Here is a 20,023-nt window from a genome sequence, read left to right as displayed (position 1 = left end):
TAATAATCAGCAGAGCTTCTAAGGACTTCCAGCAGAGCTTTAGATGGAGATTTCTTATGCTGTTTGCTTCTGTATATTCAAACACTGATAGAACTCGTTTCAATTGAACAGCTCTTATCTCACTCTGTTTAAAAGAAAGAGGTGACTCATACCCACTAAAACCTCTAACCACAGACAGACGTGGTGGTTAGTATTAGCCCTATTTCCTTCTGACAAGAAAGAACTGCAGCATTTTAATTTATTATTTTATTTATTTATGTCTCACCATGTGGTGCATTTGAAAATCAGGATTTTATGTGGATGCATTGAAATAATAATAAATATTTGCAAAGTGGAAACTTTCGTAAAGGAAAGAAAAAAAAGTGTTGGTTTTACTGTGTGATAAACTTTGAACCTTTTAACTAATATTTCCATCAAAAAATGTGAATAAGCATTTCAGCTTATGACATTAGTGTTTTGTTTTTAATTGATCTGCTTTGTTTGAAATGTTGAACATTTCCTATAAGCTCAGGATGTGGGCAGATACTGTTGGTATTGAGCAGCAAGAAGCCAGACAGCATCGACACATCATGGAGATCACCTCTCTCTGCCTCATACTGTGTAAGAAACTCTCTTTTTTAAATACTGTCTCTTCATATTTCTAATCGAGGTCACTCAGTTGTTATTATATGATCTGACTTGTAAGAATTTACGTTCATTTCATTTACATGTGTTAAGAAGAATAAGATCTCGTTTAAACAGTCTGCCAGCAACATGAACATCAATATTTAGAGACAGGCACAATCAGTTGTCATGTGGAAAAGTGTGGAACAGAGAGGAATTGTTCATGTCTGTCACTTTCCATTTCCCACCAGTTGATGATGATTCTGTCAAAATGGGAATTTAAACTGAACAAACACCTTGTTTCTAAGGTCATTAGCTTAACCACCATTGTCCTGAAGCTGCCACCATTTTATATTCATGACCTCACAGCCATCACATATAGAAATTATTTACACAAGATGTGCTACTTGCTCTGACCCTTATCCAGACTCTTCCTCCTCCTACTTAACCTTATCACTTAAGTAGCAGATTAAGTTATCTAAAATACCAGAAACATGGTGCCATGTACCTCAGTTCTAGGGTCTGTATCTTTTGTCTAAATCCAGCATTTTCAACAACACTACGGATGCACGTCCTTTAAAATGATGCAGCTTATAGCCTCTGTTAGCCTTGTTATTGGCCTCAAGATGACTGCTCCAGTGACTGTCAGTGTTTTCTGGCACTGCATGTTTTGCAGAATCTAAAATACTTGTGCATTTTACAAAATGGCCTCTGACATTTATCTTATGGGAAACTTTTTTGTTCTTTTGCGTCAGCACTTAGGTGGCTACATTTCATCAAAGAGTAAAAAAAATAAGGTGTCAAGCGTTTTTTACAAACACATCTTTCATTTCCTTTTTGAACCACCAGCCGCGACACTGATCATCCAGCCTGACAGGTCTCAGTTCTTTCGATATGAAAATATCTCTCTGAGCTGTGCAGGGTCAGCGGACTTCAACAAGTGGACAGTCAGAAGAAATACCTCCACTAAGACTTCTCAGACCTGCAGGGGAGACTTTGGGGACCCTCAGGAGTCCTCTTGCATCCTGAACGACATCTACACAATAGACAGTGGGTTGTACTGGTGTGAGTCAGAGGACGGGAATGAGTGCAGCAACACTCTGAACATCACAGTGGCTGGTGTGTTCGTCTTTTTTTGTTGTTGTTGTTTTTATACTTTACATGTTAAGCAGATACAGACATTATTTAAATTGTGTTATAGAAAAAAGAATATATTCTGTGCTGAACTGACCTGGGCATGTAATAATCAGGATTCAGTTACCCTACCAGCTTCAGACACATTAACTCCAGCTCGACTTTTCCTGAATTTCAGCTGGTGCTGTGATCCTGGAGAGTCCTGCACTTCCTGTGACAGAGGGAGATGAAGTGACTCTTCGCTGTTCACACAAGAAAAGATTTGATCCACAGCCTACTTCAGATTTCAGTGCCACCTTTTTCAAAGATGGTATTTTAATCGGGATTGAGGCTGAAGGAAAGATGATCCTCCCATCAGTGAAAAAATCTGATGAAGGTTTCTACAAGTGTAAACACCCCACAGAAGGAGAGTCAGCACAGACTCTGCTGGCTGTGACAGGTGATGTGTGATAGGTCCACAGGTCTAGAGTCTTGTGAAATGCAAACAGTTGTCTGTGGCAGTTGCTCTCAACAGATCCATGTATTTGTGAGCCTCCTGATGCTTTCTGCTGCTTGTGAAGCTTCGTTCACATACATGACTGCGTTTACACGCTTCTAAGAAACCTGGCTACTGGAAATCCACTTGTTTTCTTCCTCACAGTCAGACCTGTCCCAACCACTCATCCTCCTCCTTCTCCTCCATCTACATCTCTTCCAAAGCTGGTGTGTGTCATCCTGCTGTCCATTCTCTACACTGTTATAATTATAGTGTGTATATACACGTACCGAAGGTGGAGGCAAGGTAAGAACATTCAAATACCAGATACCAGAATATAAGTATTAATTCTTGTTTTGTTTTTTTCTGTTGGTGTTGTCCACATACTGTTAGTGATCGGAGACAAAATATTAGCACTGAACATACTAAAAAGAATTTAGTGTTATTAGCAAAATGTTATGAGATATGTTTGTCATATGAACTTGGAATTATTTTGAAACATGAACATCACATAGAATATGAAGAAACCCTCCTTTTTTTTTAGTAAAAGAAAAATGTTTGATTCATTACTTTTCTAAAATGCTGTGCAAATTGTGCACATCTTGTTGACATGGACATGGCCAAATGACAGGTTTTCTTCTTCTATTCTAGATCAGGAAACTGGTTTTCAACGGGTTCTTCCGACTCTGGATGTTTACTCAGGCTATAAAGAAACAACAACAAAAAAAGGCAGCAGCATGAGAACAGGGGCTGAAGGACAGAATATGAAATAAAACTCCTACAGGAGAAACAGCTAAGTTATATTCAACATGGTAAAATACAAGAACAAACAAAATATGCAATTTGTTTGACAAAAACTGGGGCTGAACAGAAAGATTACCCTCAAAAGATTCAAAAGAGGCTCAGAAAGAACTGAAAAGACAGATGAAGCGATGCAAACAGCCACAAAGACAGAAGAAAAAAAGAAAAAAACACCCAAAATAGACAATAAGACTGAAAGGTCATTTAAAGCTAAATTTGCATTTTGTTTTTTCTTTTTTTTTTTGGTCTTTTTTACTGTGGGGTTCTGATAAAGGACAGATTAAGGCCTTGTAATTGTCCTGCTCTGAGACCAACAAATCACCCATGTATATGTATGTTATATGAAAAAAGAAATATTACAAACCAAAAAATAAGAGTAAAATGAAACTGTAGTCAGAGAACCAACCCAAACCAAAAATGTCTGGTTAGAGAAACTTTTTTTTTATTCTGGTAAAATTTTACAAGCTCTGTTTGTAACAACAAAGTGATCAGAATGTCTTTCTAACTTTATCATGTAGGAAAAATGATGTATTCCTCTAGAATTTAATAGGTGAATAAATTCTTATGAGCCTCTCCAAAAAGGTCCATACGCATGGACGGAGACTGAGTGAATTGAGAGAAAAAACAAGAAGACTGAGCGAACAAACCTGTAGCAAAGGCTTCACAACAAGGCCCACATCTAGATCTTTGCGTAATATTTATGTAAATGTTTGCTATATATCCTTACTGGAGGCGTTAGGTTCGACCTCTTAAAAACAGGAAGTGAAGCTAAATCAGCTAAACCCACTGATTTTGCATTATGAGAGGAAAATAATGATTTTGTCTCTGCTCTTCCTGCAGTTCAAGCTTATTTTAAAAGTAATCTGCATGATGGAGTCTAATCTGTGGTGGGAAAAGATGAAGAAGAAGCAGCAGCAACAACTGGACACAAAATGGATGACAAGAGAAAGAAAATGTTCATTTTCTCAAATTCACCACAAAAAGTTTTCATTTTTTATAAATTACATACAACATTGAAACCGATGCTTTCACAGTACTTCCTCATAATTCTGCTTTGTCTCACCTCTTTGTAATAACATTTGAATTTACATTAATGGACGATACAGCACAACAAATAAATAAATAATTTTACAAATAAATTCCACTACAGCAGATGTTTATCTGAAAATGCTGTGAACAAATTTTAAAAAATTCTTTCTTCATCATTTTCACCAACATGTCACAGTGCAATGGTGAGTAGCCATCTTACTCCTGTACAAGCTGATTATCTAATTGATGATTCTGCAGCCTCACTGCGTATGAAACTAGATACTGTTGCCCCTCTAAAAAAGAAAGAAGTGAATCAGAAGAGATGATCCATGGTACGAATTCACAAATGCGCAGCCTAAACCAGGTGTCATGAAACTTAAATAGGAAGTGGTGTTCCGCTAATTTAGAAGAATCCTCTTTAGCCTGGAAAAACAGTTTAATAACGTAAAAAACAGCCCTCTGTAATGTCAGAACAGCATATTATTCATCACTAATAGAGGACAATAAGAACAACCCCCGGTTTCTCTTCAGCACCGTAGTCAGGCTGACTAAAAGCCATAGATCTGTTGAGCCTAGTTTTCCCTTAACTCTGAGCAGCAATGACCATATGTTACAGCTCTGGCCGTACGTGATGTATTTGTTCTTCCTTTTGAGTTGTATTTTGTGTGAATGTTTTTGGATGAGAGTGTGTGTTTTTCTTGTCTGTGTATTTGCGTTATAGGTGCCCTGCCTGATTGGCTCCCCCCCCCCCCCCCCCCCCCCCGATTGGGGGGCAGTACCGGAAGCTGATTGGTTCATCCTTCAACAGTTAACTGTTAACGCTCACCTTTATCTTTTATTGTTTGTATCTTACAAAACGATTTCTATTATTACATTTTTCGTAATCTCATAACTAGTACTGAAGGATGCTCATATTAAAGTGATGTTTACACAGGACATTTAAAATCTGCAGGCAAACTGTTTCTTTTTAAAACCTTTGTTTTTTGAGGTTATTGCTTAAAGATTAAAACATGAGACTAAAATGGAAAGTTTTATACAGATGCTCATCTAAACTTTCCTTGATAAAGAGCTCGATTTGTTTTGAAAAGTGTTATTTCCCTTAGCTTAGATAGAGAGAAAAAAAAACAATTTTGCACAAAATAATGAGGTGGTAAATGTTTTTATTGGCTTTACTGCTCAGTAAATGTCAAACACTGTTATTTCATTTCATATCTAGAACCAGTGTGAGTTTTAGATCCTGTGCAACTTTGGTTACTTTGGTTCTTTCCCTTCCAGTGTGTTTCTTTTTTAAGTCGTGCTCTGTTTTACTTTAGTCATTACTGTGTGTTCATTTGTTCGGTAGTTTGTGTTCTTTTATATTCCTGTTAGTCTTTAGCCTTCCCCTTGTGTTTACCTGCTTTGGTAGTTTTACATTTTTCCGTACCCTATTTATTTATTAGCCTCTGTTTTGTTTTTTATGCTTTCATTTTCTGGCCTAACTTGTGGTTTGGTAAATTCTGTTCCCCTCTTGTTTTCAACGTCCACTCTGTTGTCATCTTAGATTCTATTAGGTTAACTCCCCTTGTGTGCCGGTCCTGTGGTTAGTCGTCTTAGTCTTTATTCTGTTCTGAATCTGGTTTCTAGTATCATCCTGTTAGGAGCGACTTCTGTTCACCATTTAAGTTTCTGTCAATAAAAGCCCCTTGTTATTTTCTATCACTCGCACTGTCTCCTCTTTTGGGTCCATCCTCTAACCAAAACCGTGACAATATAGCCCAGTCCATTCTGTCCCCTGTTACCAATGAGGGCCGATGAGCTCAGACAAAAATCTCGGACATGGGTTACATTTTTCTGCATTTTACAATCTCACGATGTTGTCAGAATGTAAAATTAATAAAGACATTCTTTGACATTAAATGCTGCACAACAAGCAGCCAGCTTAATAGAAAACTCGTTTTGCCTGTGTGTACTGGTAAAAGCAAAACTAAAAGAGTTTTCACAGTCTGAATGAGTGAAATCAGAGCTCAGTTAGAATTGCTACAAATATATAATAAACCAGGTTTTCTTCTTTTATTCTAGATCAGGAAACTGGTTTTCAACGGGTTCTTCCAACTCTGGATGTTTAGTCAGGCTATAAAGAAACAACAACAACAACAAAAAAAAAAGGCAGCAGCATGAGAACAGGGGCTGAAGGACAGAATATAAAATAAAACTCCTCCAGGAACAACAGCTAAGTTATATTCAACATGGTAAAATACAAGAACAAACAAAATATGAAATTTGTTTGACAAAAACTGGGGCTGAACAGAAAGATTGCCCTGAAAAGATTCAAAAGAGGCTCAGAAACAACTGAAAAGACAGATGAAGCGATGCAAACAGCCACAAAGATACAAAAGAAAAAAACACCCAAAATAAACAAAAAGACTGGTCATTCAAAGCTAATTTTGCATTTTGTTTTTTCTTTTTTTTTGGTCTTTTTTACTGTGGGGTTCTGATAAAGCACAGATTAAGGCCTTGTAACTGTCCTGCTCTGAGACCAACAAAGTAAAACAGAGTAAAATGAAACTGTAGTCAGAAAACCAACCCAAACCAAAAATGTCTGGTTAGAGAAACTTGGAGATATTGAACAGTGATTTTACAAGCTCTGTTTGTAACAACAAAGTGATCAGAATGTCTTTCTAACTTTATCATGTAGGAAAAATGATGTATTCCTCTAGAATTTAATAGGTGAATAAATTCTTATGAGCCTCTCCAAAAAGGTCCATACGCATGGACAGACTCAATGGACGGAGACTGAGTGAATTGAGAGAAAAAACAAGAAGACTGAGCGAACAAACCTGTAGCAAAGGCTTCACAACAAGGCCCACATCTAGATCTTTGCGTAATATTTATGTAAATGTTTGCTATATATCCTTACTGGAGGCGTTAGGTTCGACCTCTTAAAAACAGGAAGTGAAGCTTAAAGAGAAGCAGCTAAAGCCACTGATTTTGCATTATGAGAGGGGTCAGTAGAGCTGGTTGTTACAGCAACAACGCAGCAGGAAGTAATGCAATGAAGACAGAAGCAATAAGTAGTTTTACTTATATGATTATGAAAATAATGACTTTGTCTCTGCTCTTCCTGCAGTTCAATGTTATTTTAAAAGTAATCTGCATGATGCATTTCTGACAACAGAAAGAAAATGTTCATTTTCTCAAATTCACCACAAGTTTTTTTTTTTATAAATTACATACGACATTGAAACTGATACTTTCACAGTACTTCCTCATAATTCTGCTTTGTCTCACATCTTTGTAATAACATTTAAATTTACATTAATGAACGATACAGCAGTTAGAAATAAATTCCACTACAGCAGATGTTTATCTGAAAATGCTGTGAACAAATTTTAAAAAATTCTTTCTTCATCATTTTCACCAACATGTCGCAGTGCAATGGTGAGTAGCCATCTTATTCCTGTACAAGCTGATTATTTAGTTGATGATTCTGCAGCCTCACTGCGTATGAAACTAGATACTGTTGCCCCTCTAAAAAAGAAAGAAGTGAATCAGAAGAGATGATCCATGGTACGAATTCACAAATGCGCAGCCTAAACCAGGTGTCATGAAACTTAAATAGGAAGTGGTGTTCCACTAATTTAGAAGAATCCTCTTTAGCCTGGAAAAACAGTTTAATAACGTAAAAAACATCCCTCTGTAATGTCAGAACAGCATATTATTCATCACTAATAGAGGACAATAAGAACAACCCCCGGTTTCTCTTCAGCACCGTAGTCAGGCTGACTAAGAGCCATAGATCTGTTGAGCCTAGTTTTCCCTTAACTCTGAGCAGCAATGACCATATGTTACAGCTCTGGCCGTACGTGATGTATTTGTTCTTCCTTTTGAGTTGTAATTTGTGTGAATGTTTTTGGATGAGAGTGTGTGTTTTTCTTGTCTGTGTATTTGCGTTATAGGTGCCCTGCCTGATTTCCCCCCCCCCTCCCCCCCCCAATTGGGAGGCAGTACCGGAAGCTGATTGGTTCATCCTTCACTTACTGAAGTTTAAAAAGTATGGTTCCCACCAGCCAGACTGGCTTCTCTGGCAGCAGCACCTGTTCTCTGTCCTCGGCCTCCAAACCTTTCTGAGCATTATTTGGATTTTTGGATTGTTAGGCCTTGTGCCAGTTTTAGTGTAGTTATTGAATATTGTAACTGTAAATAGTATAAAAGCTGTAGGGGTGAGCTGCCATTTTCTTTGAACTGTTTTCTCTTGTTCTCACATTAGGGAGTTAGGGTTAGTGACTGTCTTTTGTTTGGTTGTTTCTTCCTAGAGGCTAACTAGCACTTTCTTTGGTAAATAGCTTATTTTGTTTGTTGTTTTGGTCTTGGTTCACCCTGAGTTACAGTGTTTCATGATTGTAAGACATTTTCTTAGATGTAGAAAATAAATTTCGCACTTAACACTATATGACCTTCTTCACCAGATCCTCCCCCGAAATGTTATAGATGGGTCTTCATCTACAACAGCTCTAGAATCATCAATAAGGCCCCAGTCCCTCTTTGACTGCTTTTTACCCATAGACCTTGGTGAGCTAACTATTGCTTCTTCAAAATGAACAACATGTCCTTTAGACCCTGTCCAACCAAATTGCTTAAAGATGTTTTACCTTTAATAGACACGTTCATATTGGAAATGATTCATCTATCTTTAGTAGCAGGCTATGTACTAAAGGCCTTTAAACTTGCTGTAATCAGACCTCTACTTAAAAAAACTTGTCTCGATCCAGTTGATTTAGACAGTTATAGACCGATATCTAATTTCCCTTTTATCTCTAAAATCCTTGAAAAAGTAGCTGCAAACCAATTATGTGACCACCTGTACAGGAATAATTCGTATGAAGACTTTCAGTCAGGATTTCATCATAGTACAGAAACAGCACTAGTGAAAGTCAACAATGACCTTCTGTTGGCTTCAGATAATGGACTTGTTGACCACAACATTTTATTACAAAGACTGGAACATTTGGGATTAAAGGAACCGCACTGCATTGGTTTAAATCTTATCTGTCAGACAGATTCCAACTTGTTCATGTTAATGATGAATCTTCTGTATTCACAAAAGTTAGTTATGGAGTTTCACAGGAGTTCAAATACATCTCAATCCGTTCACCTTTGTTTTCTCACCTCTAGGCAAAATTATTACGAAACATTCAATAAACTTCCACTGCTATGCAGATGATACCCAGCTCTATTTATCTGTGAAACCAGAAGATACTAACCAATTAGTCAAACATGAAGCATGTCTATAAAGATATAAAGGCCTAGATGTCCTACAATTTTGTACTTCTAAATTCAGACAAAACTGTCAGACTTAGATATGCATTTAATGTTCTGGGGACCCAGAAAGAGAGACGGAACCAGGGAGTTAGGAAGGCGCAAATGATTTATTTTGGGTAAGGTATAATAGATTGGGTCGGGGTGAAAGGGGGGCGCTGCCGAGAGGCGATGTCCAGGGAAAGGAGAGCCTTGTCCAAGGAGCTTGAGGCCCGGGGGAACCGATGGAGCGGCGAGTCACAGGAGGATGTGGAATGGTGATCGTGGGGGAAGGAGCTGTGGAGACGAGGAACCGAGGGAATCGCTGAATACAACAGGGCGGCCGAAGTTTCTGAGGGCAGGGAGACAAAGAGCAGGTTAGCAGTTTCACACTAACGTGTTTTTCTAAAGAGCCTAGTGCACTCGAGTACCATGGCAGTTACTGAGACGATCTGGCAACTTGTGGTGTGAAGGAGACCGGTATATGAGCTGCTGTCATTAGAATGAGAGATTGCCTGCAGGTGTGGCCACCGCTGCGCCGTCTAGGAGAAAAAACAGAAAACACACAGGGAGAGAGAGAGAAGGAGGGGAGGATGGAAGGGTGGATGCTGTGACAAAAAGTGAAATTACTCTGTTCCGCCCTAAATATATGAGAAATATGCTGTCTGTAAAACACCTTAATTTGAGCCAAAGTCAAACGAAGTCACTACTGGAAATGTTGCCTTAATTATAATTATGAATTTGTTTTCATGGTTTTTGACCAAATTAAGTTATTTTTTTCCTCAGTAATGTATGAAACTATGTCTAAATGAATGTATAAAATCCATTAACATTAAACATTAAAATACTTTATTATTGTAATATAATGATGCTTATTATAGAACATCATCAATGTATATTGAAGGTAAAAAAAAATCGAGATTCAATTTCAGAATGATTTTTACACTGAACAGTTAACTGTTAACGCTCACATTTATCTTTTATAGTTTGTATCTTACAAAACGATTTCTATTATTACATTTTTTGTAATCTCATAACTAGTACTGAAGGATGCTCATATTAAAGTGATGTTTACACAAGACATTTAAAATCTGCAGGCAAACTATTTCTTTTTAAAACCTCTGTTTTTTGAGGTTATTGCTTAAAGATTAAATCATGAGACTAAAATTAAAAGTTTTCTCCAGATGCTCATCTAAACTTTCCTTGATAAAGAGCTCGATTTGTTTTGAAAAGTGTTATTTCCCTTAGCCTAGATAGAGAAAAACAAACAATTTTCACACAAAATAATGAGGTGGTAAACGTTTTTATTGGCTTTACTGCTCAGTAAATGTCAAACACTGATATTTCATTTCATATCTAGAACCAGTGTGAGTTTTTCTAGGTTGTTTCTCATAATAAGACACAACAGCATGTAACTGTAACACTGTGCTTAAAAGCATGAATAGGTTTAGAAAGAAAATCATGTGTTGCTACAGCGCTGAAGCCACTGAAGGATGTAGAGATATAAAGAGATATTGGCCTTATGCAGCCCAGTCCATTTTGACTCCTGTTACTAATGACGGCCGATGAGCTCAGCCAGAAATCTGGGTCAGTTTAATGGAAAACCCGTTTTGCCTGTGTGTACTGGTAAAAGCAAAACTAAAAGATTTTTTACAGTCTGAATGAGTGAAATCAGAGCTCAGTTAGAATTGCTACAAATATATAATAAACCACAACAAATGCTGAAAAGTGTTAAAGAGGAACAAGATACTGGTATAATATGGCTCATCTCATTTTTCTGTAGGAGAGTTTTTCAACATATAACTGGTTAGATCAGAGTGATGAAGAAGACAGTTGAGTTTAAGGGCAGAATAATGTTGTTCAAAAAAAGCTCTACTTCTGCTCAAAGCTCTACTTCTGCTTTTTCCTTTAATGTCTTTCCGTGAAATGATGTTATTGCACAGTATAATGGAAAGATGGAGATAGTGTTGCATGTGCTGCAGCCATTCAGCTGCCACCAATCTTCAATTTGAAATAAACAAAGATTTCAGCTCTCGAGAGGATTGTCGGCCTCTCATATTTAATTCATATTGTAGGAAGTTCTCCTCTCATTTTTTTAAAAAAGCAGCTGCTCCTTCTTTTTTGTATTTTTTGTCAGATAAGGAGTGTTCTTTGTGTCCACACTGACAAGAGGAGCTCTCTGAGAATGAGATGCTCTCCTCATTTTCCTCCATGTTTTGCCTTTTGTGTCCTCTTCTGTCTTGGTGTAGATATGCACCTTCGGTATATGACACAAAACAGGTTATTTGACAGTGCCGCTTAATTTTAATCTCTCCTAAAATATCAACAATGATGGAGAAAAACGTTTAGGTGACTTACTTGTTTCCACGTCTAATAAAGTAGCTCAATAGAACACCAGCAGCAAATCCAATGCCAATTCCAATAGCAAGGGGAACATGGAAGTCTGAAGTGAGAGAAGATGTGTTTGCTTTACTGTTGTCTTCTAAGAAAACATTCATCCATTCATCCATTTTTCCACAGCCACTTCACCTGCTCAGGCGTTTTAAAGTCAAATGTAATCGGGGGAATTTGATAGGAAGACACTAAAACAAACAATGATAGCGGGACAAAAAGAAAAGTGTCCAAGCGTGTCCAACAGGATGTCCCTCAACACCTGAAAGATTCAACAGTTGGAACTGAGATTGGATGATGAACAGCAGATCCAGTGTGTCTGCTTGTCTCTTATTGTTGACTGTAAAAACAGGAGTTTACTACTCACTCTTCTCTGCACCTGTGACTGTGGAAATAAATGGAATCAAATATTAAAATACATCAGAGTTTGTGACAACACAGGAAGAGTTGATGTTGTAGAAATAAATATTTTACCTACTGGGGCCATTGAGGTAGTTGGACCGTACTGATCTGGAGAAAGGTTGGATTCAATTGTCAGCAGGTTTGTTGTGTCTAAGTTAAAACATTAGAAATATAAAATGCACCACTTACCCACAGCGAGGGTCACGGTCGCTTTTTTTCTCAGGTTAACAACAAAACAAGTATAATTTCCGGCATCTGAATAAGTCACATTGGTCAGTTTCAGTGAAATGTTTCCTCTGCTCATATTATGACGGAAGAGAGAAGTTCTGTGTTTGAATTTCTCGTTTTGACTGTCCGGATCATCATTCATGTTTCGATACACGTGCACATTAGTGCTATTGCAAGTCCACTCCACAGTCAGAGCAGTTGCGTCTGATGGGGGCTGCAGTTGGCACAGCAGAGTGACGTCCTGACCCACTTTGGCTCTAACTGCACCATGTGAGCAAATAACCTTAGATTCTCCTGCGGAAACAAGTACATTTAGATTTGAATCAATAATTCAATGAACAATTTTGTTGCTTGTGAATAGAAGAACATTTTGATGATCATTTTTCCAAGAATCTCCATAGACAACAATTCTACCAAAGACCTCGCACGTGCACCAGTGTATTGAAATGAACAAACGTGTCACGCAGCGGATCAGTGTGTCTGGCTGATGTGTTTAAATCAGTTTTATACAACAACAGTGGTCGACGGCACAGATGAATGACACTAATGGACATCAGCTGTGGATAGAAATAATTCAGTGTTGGTGTTAGTGTCCGTATGGGTGGTTCAGTGGCTCAGTTCGTACAGTGGCTGCCTGCCGACCATAGGGTGAAGGTTCGCTCCCTACCCTCCCTGACCACATGTTGAAGTGTTCCTTGGACAGACACTGAACCCCAAACGCGCAGCCACGCAGCACCAAGAACCGGTCCCCCCACCCGGTAATAATTGGGGAGGGTTGATTCAGGACATCACAAAACACTTCAAAACTGAAATAAAATAATTTACCCACAGAACTAAACTGTTAATTGCTGCAATATCATTTGTTTTGTTTTGTTTTTCCCTTTTGGCTTATCCTGTGACTTCAGGTTCGCCACAGCGGATCATTGTCCGCCTGTGGATTTGGCACAGTTTTTTACGCCGGATGCCCTTCCTGACGCAACGTTCCCCAATTTGTACAGGCTTCGACTGGCACTGCACAGGTTGGAATGTGAATGGGCTGTTGGGGGTTCAGTGACTTGCCTAGAGACACTTCGATATATAACCGCGAACTACTGACCCTGTGACTTACCAACTGAGCTACAGCTGCCAAATGGTGTACCAAAATAAAAATAATAAAAACCAAAAAAATATTGTTGTTTTCGTTCTGTAAATTGCTCCATTCAAAACCACCAGGCGCCTCCTCCCACCACGGCTACAAGGTGTTTTGCGTTTCTACAAGCCTGAAGCTAAATGATGACATATGTGCTTTGTCAAAGAACGGGTATTTCGTTTTAGGACCCAAGTGAGGAGACGGCAAGCGGAGGTTTAAAGCAAAAAAAGGGTACTTATTATATAGAATGAGTGTAGGTGAACAAATAAAAATCACTCCACAAGGAGGAACAAGAAATACAGTCAGTGCAAACTAACAAAATAAATCAACACAAACTTAAAGGGGAACAGGGAACATAGAGTACAGAATACAGGACAAATTGGCAACGAACTGAGGAGAAACCAATCAGGGCAAATAAAGAAAATTAATGAAGAAACCTAAACAGACTAGGCCGTGGCATAGGAGGGACAACAAAGTAAAAGCCCAGGGCAGGACATAAAGCTGGAAAAACACAGGCACAAACTAAACAGAAGGACAGGATTGTGACATGCTCAAGGCCTTATCATAAGAAGAAGCAAAGCCAGGATGTCAGAAGGAAAAGTGAGAGACCCACGTGGCTTAGTCTGTCGTTGAATTGTCCTGATCAGCAGATTATTTTTCATCTCACAATAATGTTTCACAAATGAAACTAAAATAAATGAAAACTAAAAAGAGTCCATAAAATAAAAAACAGTGAAATAAAGAAAAGCATTGGTGAAACTGCATGGAAATTCAGATTCACTCCAAAAGAATAATATCAAAATAAAAACTGACGGGAAAATGTTGTAAGTTCTGGTTTTCAGTTCAGATGTCAAAAATAATGTCTCTTACAAATGGATTCCCAGTAATCCACAATGAACTTACTTGTGTTTTCAGCAGCACTGATGCACACAGCCAGAGTGCTCAGCACCCACGTCAGCCCCAGGTTTCCCATGGTCCTCCTGGTCTAACAGCATTTGAAGTGAAGGATTTGTTTTCCTCTTGTTATGATGAAGTTGAGTAGCAGGAAGTCTGATGCTGTGTTCAAGACAACTCTAAACTCCACCCCCCTTTGGACAACTCTGCGTATAAGTAAGCGGTTCCAGATTTTAAAGCTCTGCCTGCGAAACCGCAGCAGCAAAATAATTATAGCAAAGTGACTGAGTCCACACAGACTGCTGCAGAATAGTATAATATAAAGGCCTAACTGGCATCTATTATTTTTTATGTCGAGCCCACATATTCTCACTAAAGTGATATAAATATTCTGCAAACCTTCTTCTGGTGGTGAGTCACATATACATTCCTGCAAAGGCCTCAACAACTGAGTTGAGTTGTGAAGCTGGTTTTGCTCTTCAGCCAAACGTTGGATGGAAAAGAAATGTCTGGAAAGTGGAGAACATCACTTAGTTGGTGGGGGCACAAGGTAGAAACAAAGAGGGTTATAGTCTGCACAGAAAATGTGCTTTACATCACTGTTTTTAGTCTCCGTGTTTCTCCTTACAGCTTCGGATTTAATTATATCTGCTCTGTTGCATTAAAGAATAGGTTTGAGGTGGATCTGCCAGTTTTTGTCCCAGGCATAATTAGTTCCACTGTGCTACCAGGAAGAACACACCACAACACAGCTTGAGCAAATTATTTTTCTTTGTGTCCTTTTGTTCTGTTCCCACTTTTTGCAACGTGTGTGACTATGAAACCATCTGTTGACTAATGACCTATACAATCAATATATTCTCCAAAAAGCACTGGCGATGCAGAACTTATCAGTGTATGATTAATGTGTCGATTTGATGCTGCTCGGTTCAATTTCTTATGAAATCAGGATTGCGGAACTAAAACTGAACGTCAATTTTAGAATGACTGAACATCCAGGAACTGAAAAAGTGAAGTCTGCGACTATATAAGAAATTGTATTTATTTCTTTTGCTTAATTAGATATATATCAGTTGAATGACTTGTTTTCATTTATTTGTTATTTTGTGGTTTGTCCAGATGCCTCGACATGATTATTGACAATTTGACATAAATCGATTCATTCTGGTTCTTCTAAGCTGATTTGAGATATAAATCCTCTAGAGTGCACAGTTTCCTGTGAATAACTTGTTGTAAATGAATGAAACAACTCTGACATTGCACTTCCTGAATGAGAATTCATTGAGCCTGGACACATTTACACTTTTTAGAAGGTTTGGACTGTTTCATTAATAAAATCCATGTTTCATTAATAAAATCCTGACTGGCACAAATAGCGTTTATTTTTTATTTTTATAATTTAACTTCAGCCAAAACCTGGCCTTAAATTGAAATCGCTGCGTTATATGATGCCCAGATTGATGTGGAATTTCAGACATTTATTCACGGGAAGCAGTGCATCAAAACAGGCTTCGAAGAACAAACTGTCGGATCCACATGCTCGGTTCACCACCTTTATCCCAGTTCTTTCCTGCTGCCTCTGCAAAGGTCTGAATGGTGAAGTCCCTTGATGCCTCTCATATGTTTCTGAGATAACCAGTAATTACTAATGGGAGGGTGTCAGAAAATAAAATGGTTATAAAAGTAAATGTTTTAGTCATTTGATTAAGTCATCCACTTGTTGTTTGTACCTTATCCAACATAATCCCCTCAGGGCTCCCTGTGAGGGGAGGGAGGCTTTGTCCACGATGCCAACTGTTAGTACATAATTCTAAATTCAGAGTACATGTCAGCACGGAGCCGACACTTCTTCATCAGTACAGACTGTGCTTCATACTGTTTTTTATGAAATCAGGATTGAGGTAGTGAAACTGAACAAAAAGAACACATCTGCATGCAGCAAACATGACGATAACCCCCCTCTGCCTGATACCGTGTCAGTAACTTTTTGAAGAAAATTTGAAGGAATGTATTTTCTTTGGATGAGCAACTGGCACGATTTAGTTTAATACTTCTCCTTTGGCCCATCAAGTTACTTTGGTTTGATTGTTGATCATGTGACTCATAAAGCTGGACTCTTCTTGACCCTTGATAATTTACGAGGTTAGAAATGTTTCAAAAACAGTTTGCAGCCCCTTGGAAAACGTCTTTAACAAGGACAACTGCAGCAAATACAGTTTGTTCTTTTCATCTATTTAAAATGTTGTTCATATTGGCCCATGTACAACATCTATACAATCATTTCATGTGCTGTGTGAGGTCCAGGTGCATTTCCTTCAGAGGATCCGTCCTCTGAATTAAAACCTTCCATCTGATATTTGAAAAAGTTGAACGTTGTGTGAGAGTTTCCCACAAAAAGAAAAGTTGAGCAAACCACTAAACCACCACTACTGAACATGTGGAGCATGACCAACAAAATACACAGTGGTTAGAAAACTGCTTTTTTTAAACCTTTCACTGAGCGGCTTTTAATGATTCCAAAGATCGCGATCATTTATAGGATCAGTTTCTGTTTGCTTTAGACACCTTCAGCTGCTGAAGTGTTTTTTATACTTTCATAGCTCTTATTTTTACTGCTTTGTATCTGTGAAATTGAAATTTTGGTTCTGCACTGCATCATACAGCGGCGTTTGAATGACAGTTAAATGAATCTTGAATCAAGAATATCAAAAAAATTCTATTTATTTCAGTAATTCGGTTCAAAAATATTAGAGTATAGAGTTTAATTCTTTTTATTTTGGTGATTATTGGTTACAGGTGATGAAAACCCAAAATTCGGTATCTCAGAAAATTAGAATAGTACATAAGACTAATAAAAAGGGGATTTTTAATACAGAAATGATGGCTGAAATTCATGTCCATGAACTGTTTATGCACTTAATACTTGGCCGGGGCTCCTTTCGTGCAGCGTGCTAAGGAGGCGATCAGCCTGAGGCACTGCTGAGGTGTTATGGAAGCCCAGGTTGCTTTGACAATTACATTTTGAACTACTTGTGGAGGGAGTCAATAACCGTGCTCTAGACAACTGCCAAGTCACCATGTGAAGACTGCTGACATAAATGTCTAGTGAACCAGACCGAGAGATGATTTAAAGGTTCAGGAAAGTTTTGAAGGGGCTTTTAAATGTATTAGCTTATTAAATTGTAACACCAAGAGTGTACAATATTGAACTTTTGCAAAAGACAGTTTTGCTGTGGGGCATCGTCAGTCCGGCTTGCGACTGAGCCGAAATCTTTCCAATTACATTACTTCTCAGTTATTTGAACTCTAAACTACCACTTCTCCCTTTAAAAAAGGGAAGGAGGTAAATGTTTATGTAGTGTGGTTGTTGCTGAGTTCTTTTTTTTTTTTCTTTTAACTTTAATGAAGTACTCTGAGTAAAAGCAAACAAAGTGCCACACAAGTGATGGACAGCGGGAGAATGTACATTAATTTAGCCTGGTAAAAGGCATTTTTGAAGAAGTGTGTGCTGCTTTTAAGAAGAGAACCAATTGTTCTCGTGTTACTTCAGATTCTCACACTGCTGATCACAATGTGGTGTAATGGAAATCACCAGACTTATTACATTTATGCATGAAAAGCAGGAAAGGAGTACACGAGAGTACACATTTCCCAAAAATAAACCAAATACATTTTTTTGTAACTTCCCTCCTCTATATCTGTCTCTCAAAGGAGTGAAGTTAACTGGAAGGTGCTGATTTGGGTGAACGATAAAACATCTGCTTTATGGGAAGTGCGCTATTTTGTTTTAGTAGGACCATGGCAACAGTGTGGGACGGAGAGTCAGGAGAGGCTTCCAAAAGTCATCAACACAGATGACGAAAATGTGAAAAAAAATAAAATAAAGAAATACACAGTGAAACAATGGCCCTCAGTTCTTATTGCAGGGAAACACAGGAAACACTACAGAGGTAGAAATATTTTTTGAGAGATTTGTGGTCAGATGATAAGTCAGTTTTTCTAGCGTCAGGATAATTTTCACTCAACACAAAGCCTCAATGGAAAGTGAACCAGCTTATACAAAGACAGCGAGACGGACAGAGAGTCACACTTTTAGACACTGCTCCTTTCTACTTAATCCTCAGGGTAGACGGCAGCTGTCCAACAAGGCTGGCAGCTCTGCCAAGGGGAGTTTACAATTCCAGAGTGAAAGGAAAAATAAACGGAGCCCACAACTCTTATCTGCTCCTTCTCCAGCTGAGTTATGGTCATCTTGTAATAGAATGAGTCTGTTTGGATGAAGAGGAAGCCGCATGTTCCACAATCTTTCCCTAACTTTGACTCAGTGTCATGAGATTAACCACATGACAACATAACCGTAAAAACCTGCACGGTAACATGGTAGTTGCTGCTGCCTATGTATCTTTAAAGGTGACATAATAGGCAAAAATTGACTTTTTGGTCTTTTTTTTTTTACATTTATATGAGTCTGTGGTGTTGCCCTGCTGTCTGTAGTCACACACCAACTAATAGAAGTGCATTTGCTCCATTTTTCACTTTTTCCTGTTTTCTGAAACCAGCCCCAGAATCGTCCAGTGAGAACCCCACAGAAACAGAACCCTTCTCTGACCCTCTTGCTACCGCCCACCAAAAGCTTTTGGGAATTTCTCTGTCAGCAATTACTAATTGTGTCACAGCACCCACTCTCCCATCCTCCTCCTCCTCTCTCTCTCTCTCTCTCTGTTTTCTGTTTGTTTCCCACCAATGCACCTGGACTGCGGCAGGGGTCACACCTGCATGCAATCATCCGCCCTAATGACAGCAGCCCCTATACCGGTCTCCTTCACACCACAAGTCACCAGATTGTCTCAGTAACTGCCATGGTACTCGAGTGCACTAGGCTCTTAAAAAAAACAATCTGTATAGTTTTACTGACCTGCTCTGTGTCTCCCTGCCCCCAGAACCTCCGGCCTCTGCCGCGTCCAAACAATCCCCTTCAACTCGTCGTCTCCATGGCACCTAATTCCACGGTCTCCATTCGTGTCTCTCTTACGCCTCTTCCCCGCATCAGGTTTCAAGCTCCATCAGACTCTCCTTCCCCGGACATCGCTCTGTATGTCAGCACTCCCCTTTCCCCCGTCTCTACCCGTGCTACCCACCCCCAAATAAACCATTCTAACCTTCCTAACAACCTGGTTTCGTCTCTCTTTCTGGGTCCACTAACATAGACTACAAATTGGCAGCTTCAGCAGACTTGTAGAACGTTCCTTTATTTACATTCATTTATTTTTTCATCAAGAACACCTTTGTAATGTACACCTGGTCTTCACTATCCCTCTGTCACTTAATTTTGCACACTCTAAAAGAAATACTTGTATAAAAAATGTATAAATTCAATAATCAAAATGTAAACTCGGTAAGTGTTTTGGAATAATACATGTATGTAATGTTTATAATAATGGATCATTTATGCACGAGATATTATTCAGATATTAGAAAACAATGATACGACATTTTTGCCATTGCAAATCCAGCACCACCTGGTCACAGTACCAACGCTGCATGTAGCGACACACATAAACAATGCAGAGTATGGAAGCAACACTGTACTCGGCTGTCAGCATGTGTCTGCTTGTCACAGCAACATGAAAAAGGCTAAGTTTTGGAAAACACTATTACAGAGT

General features: G+C 38.6%; 2 protein-coding genes and 1 long non-coding RNA gene across 7 annotated transcripts; 1 reads left to right on the top strand and 2 right to left on the bottom strand.

Moving 5' to 3' along the window:
- Positions 1-379: 379 nt before the first annotated feature.
- LOC137137732 (sialoadhesin-like) lies at positions 380-2,502 on the top strand. Its single transcript, XM_067524370.1, has 3 exons — positions 380-600; positions 1,453-1,722; positions 1,916-2,502. The coding sequence occupies exons 1-3, from the start codon at positions 486-488 to the stop codon at positions 2,185-2,187; spliced, it is 657 nt and encodes a 218-aa protein (XP_067380471.1). The 5' UTR covers positions 380-485; the 3' UTR covers positions 2,188-2,502.
- Positions 2,503-9,408: 6,906 nt separating this feature from the next.
- On the bottom strand, positions 9,409-19,438 carry LOC137138137 (uncharacterized). The gene is made up of 3 exons (XR_010915897.1): positions 19,276-19,438; positions 9,748-9,858; positions 9,409-9,668 (listed from the first exon to the last, which is right to left on the bottom strand). It is a non-coding gene; the product is annotated as an uncharacterized lncRNA (long non-coding RNA).
- On the bottom strand, positions 10,604-16,637 carry LOC137138136 (myelin-oligodendrocyte glycoprotein-like). 5 transcript variants are annotated; one of them, XR_010915895.1, is made up of 7 exons: positions 14,370-16,637; positions 12,299-12,631; positions 12,186-12,217; positions 12,075-12,092; positions 11,846-11,969; positions 11,675-11,759; positions 10,604-11,573 (listed from the first exon to the last, which is right to left on the bottom strand). XR_010915895.1 is itself a non-coding variant. In XM_067525092.1 (6 exons), the coding sequence occupies exons 1-6, from the start codon at positions 14,437-14,439 to the stop codon at positions 11,516-11,518; spliced, it is 600 nt and encodes a 199-aa protein (XP_067381193.1). In that variant the 5' UTR covers positions 14,440-15,535; the 3' UTR covers positions 10,604-11,515. The 5 variants fall into 5 exon arrangements, 3 of the variants coding, with proteins under 3 accessions (XP_067381193.1, XP_067381195.1, XP_067381194.1); XR_010915896.1 differs by having other exon boundaries at positions 12,182-12,217; positions 14,370-16,624; XM_067525092.1 differs by lacking the exon at positions 11,846-11,969 and having other exon boundaries at positions 12,182-12,217; positions 14,370-15,535.
- Positions 19,439-20,023: the final 585 nt, after the last annotated feature.

Source organism: Channa argus, chromosome 12 (assembly GCF_033026475.1).
Source record: "Channa argus isolate prfri chromosome 12, Channa argus male v1.0, whole genome shotgun sequence".
Taxonomy (NCBI): Eukaryota; Metazoa; Chordata; class Actinopteri; order Anabantiformes; family Channidae; genus Channa; species Channa argus.
The sequence above is the reverse complement of the archived record's forward strand: the minus strand, read 5'-3'. Positions and strand labels throughout refer to the sequence as shown.

What these genes read in the sequence shown, in the direction of transcription:
- LOC137137732 (XM_067524370.1), top strand. Translation starts at nt 486, where the DNA reads ATGTTGAACATTTCCTATAAGCTCAGGATGTGGGCAGATACTGTTGGT. An exon ending in CTCTCTCTGCCTCATACTGT is followed by an intron (nt 601 to 1,452) that starts GTAAGAAACTCT and finishes TTGAACCACCAG; the next exon opens with CCGCGACACTGATCATCCAG. An exon ending in TCTGAACATCACAGTGGCTG is followed by an intron (nt 1,723 to 1,915) that starts GTGTGTTCGTCT and finishes CCTGAATTTCAG; the next exon opens with CTGGTGCTGTGATCCTGGAG.
- LOC137138136 (XM_067525092.1), bottom strand. Translation starts at nt 14,439, where the DNA reads ATGGGAAACCTGGGGCTGACGTGGGTGCTGAGCACTCTGGCTGTGTGC. An exon ending in GACCGTGACCCTCGCTGTGG is followed by an intron (nt 12,218 to 12,298) that starts GTAAGTGGTGCA and finishes ACCTTTCTCCAG; the next exon opens with ATCAGTACGGTCCAACTACC. An exon ending in TTTATTAGACGTGGAAACAA is followed by an intron (nt 11,574 to 11,674) that starts GTAAGTCACCTA and finishes CATATACCGAAG; the next exon opens with GTGCATATCTACACCAAGAC.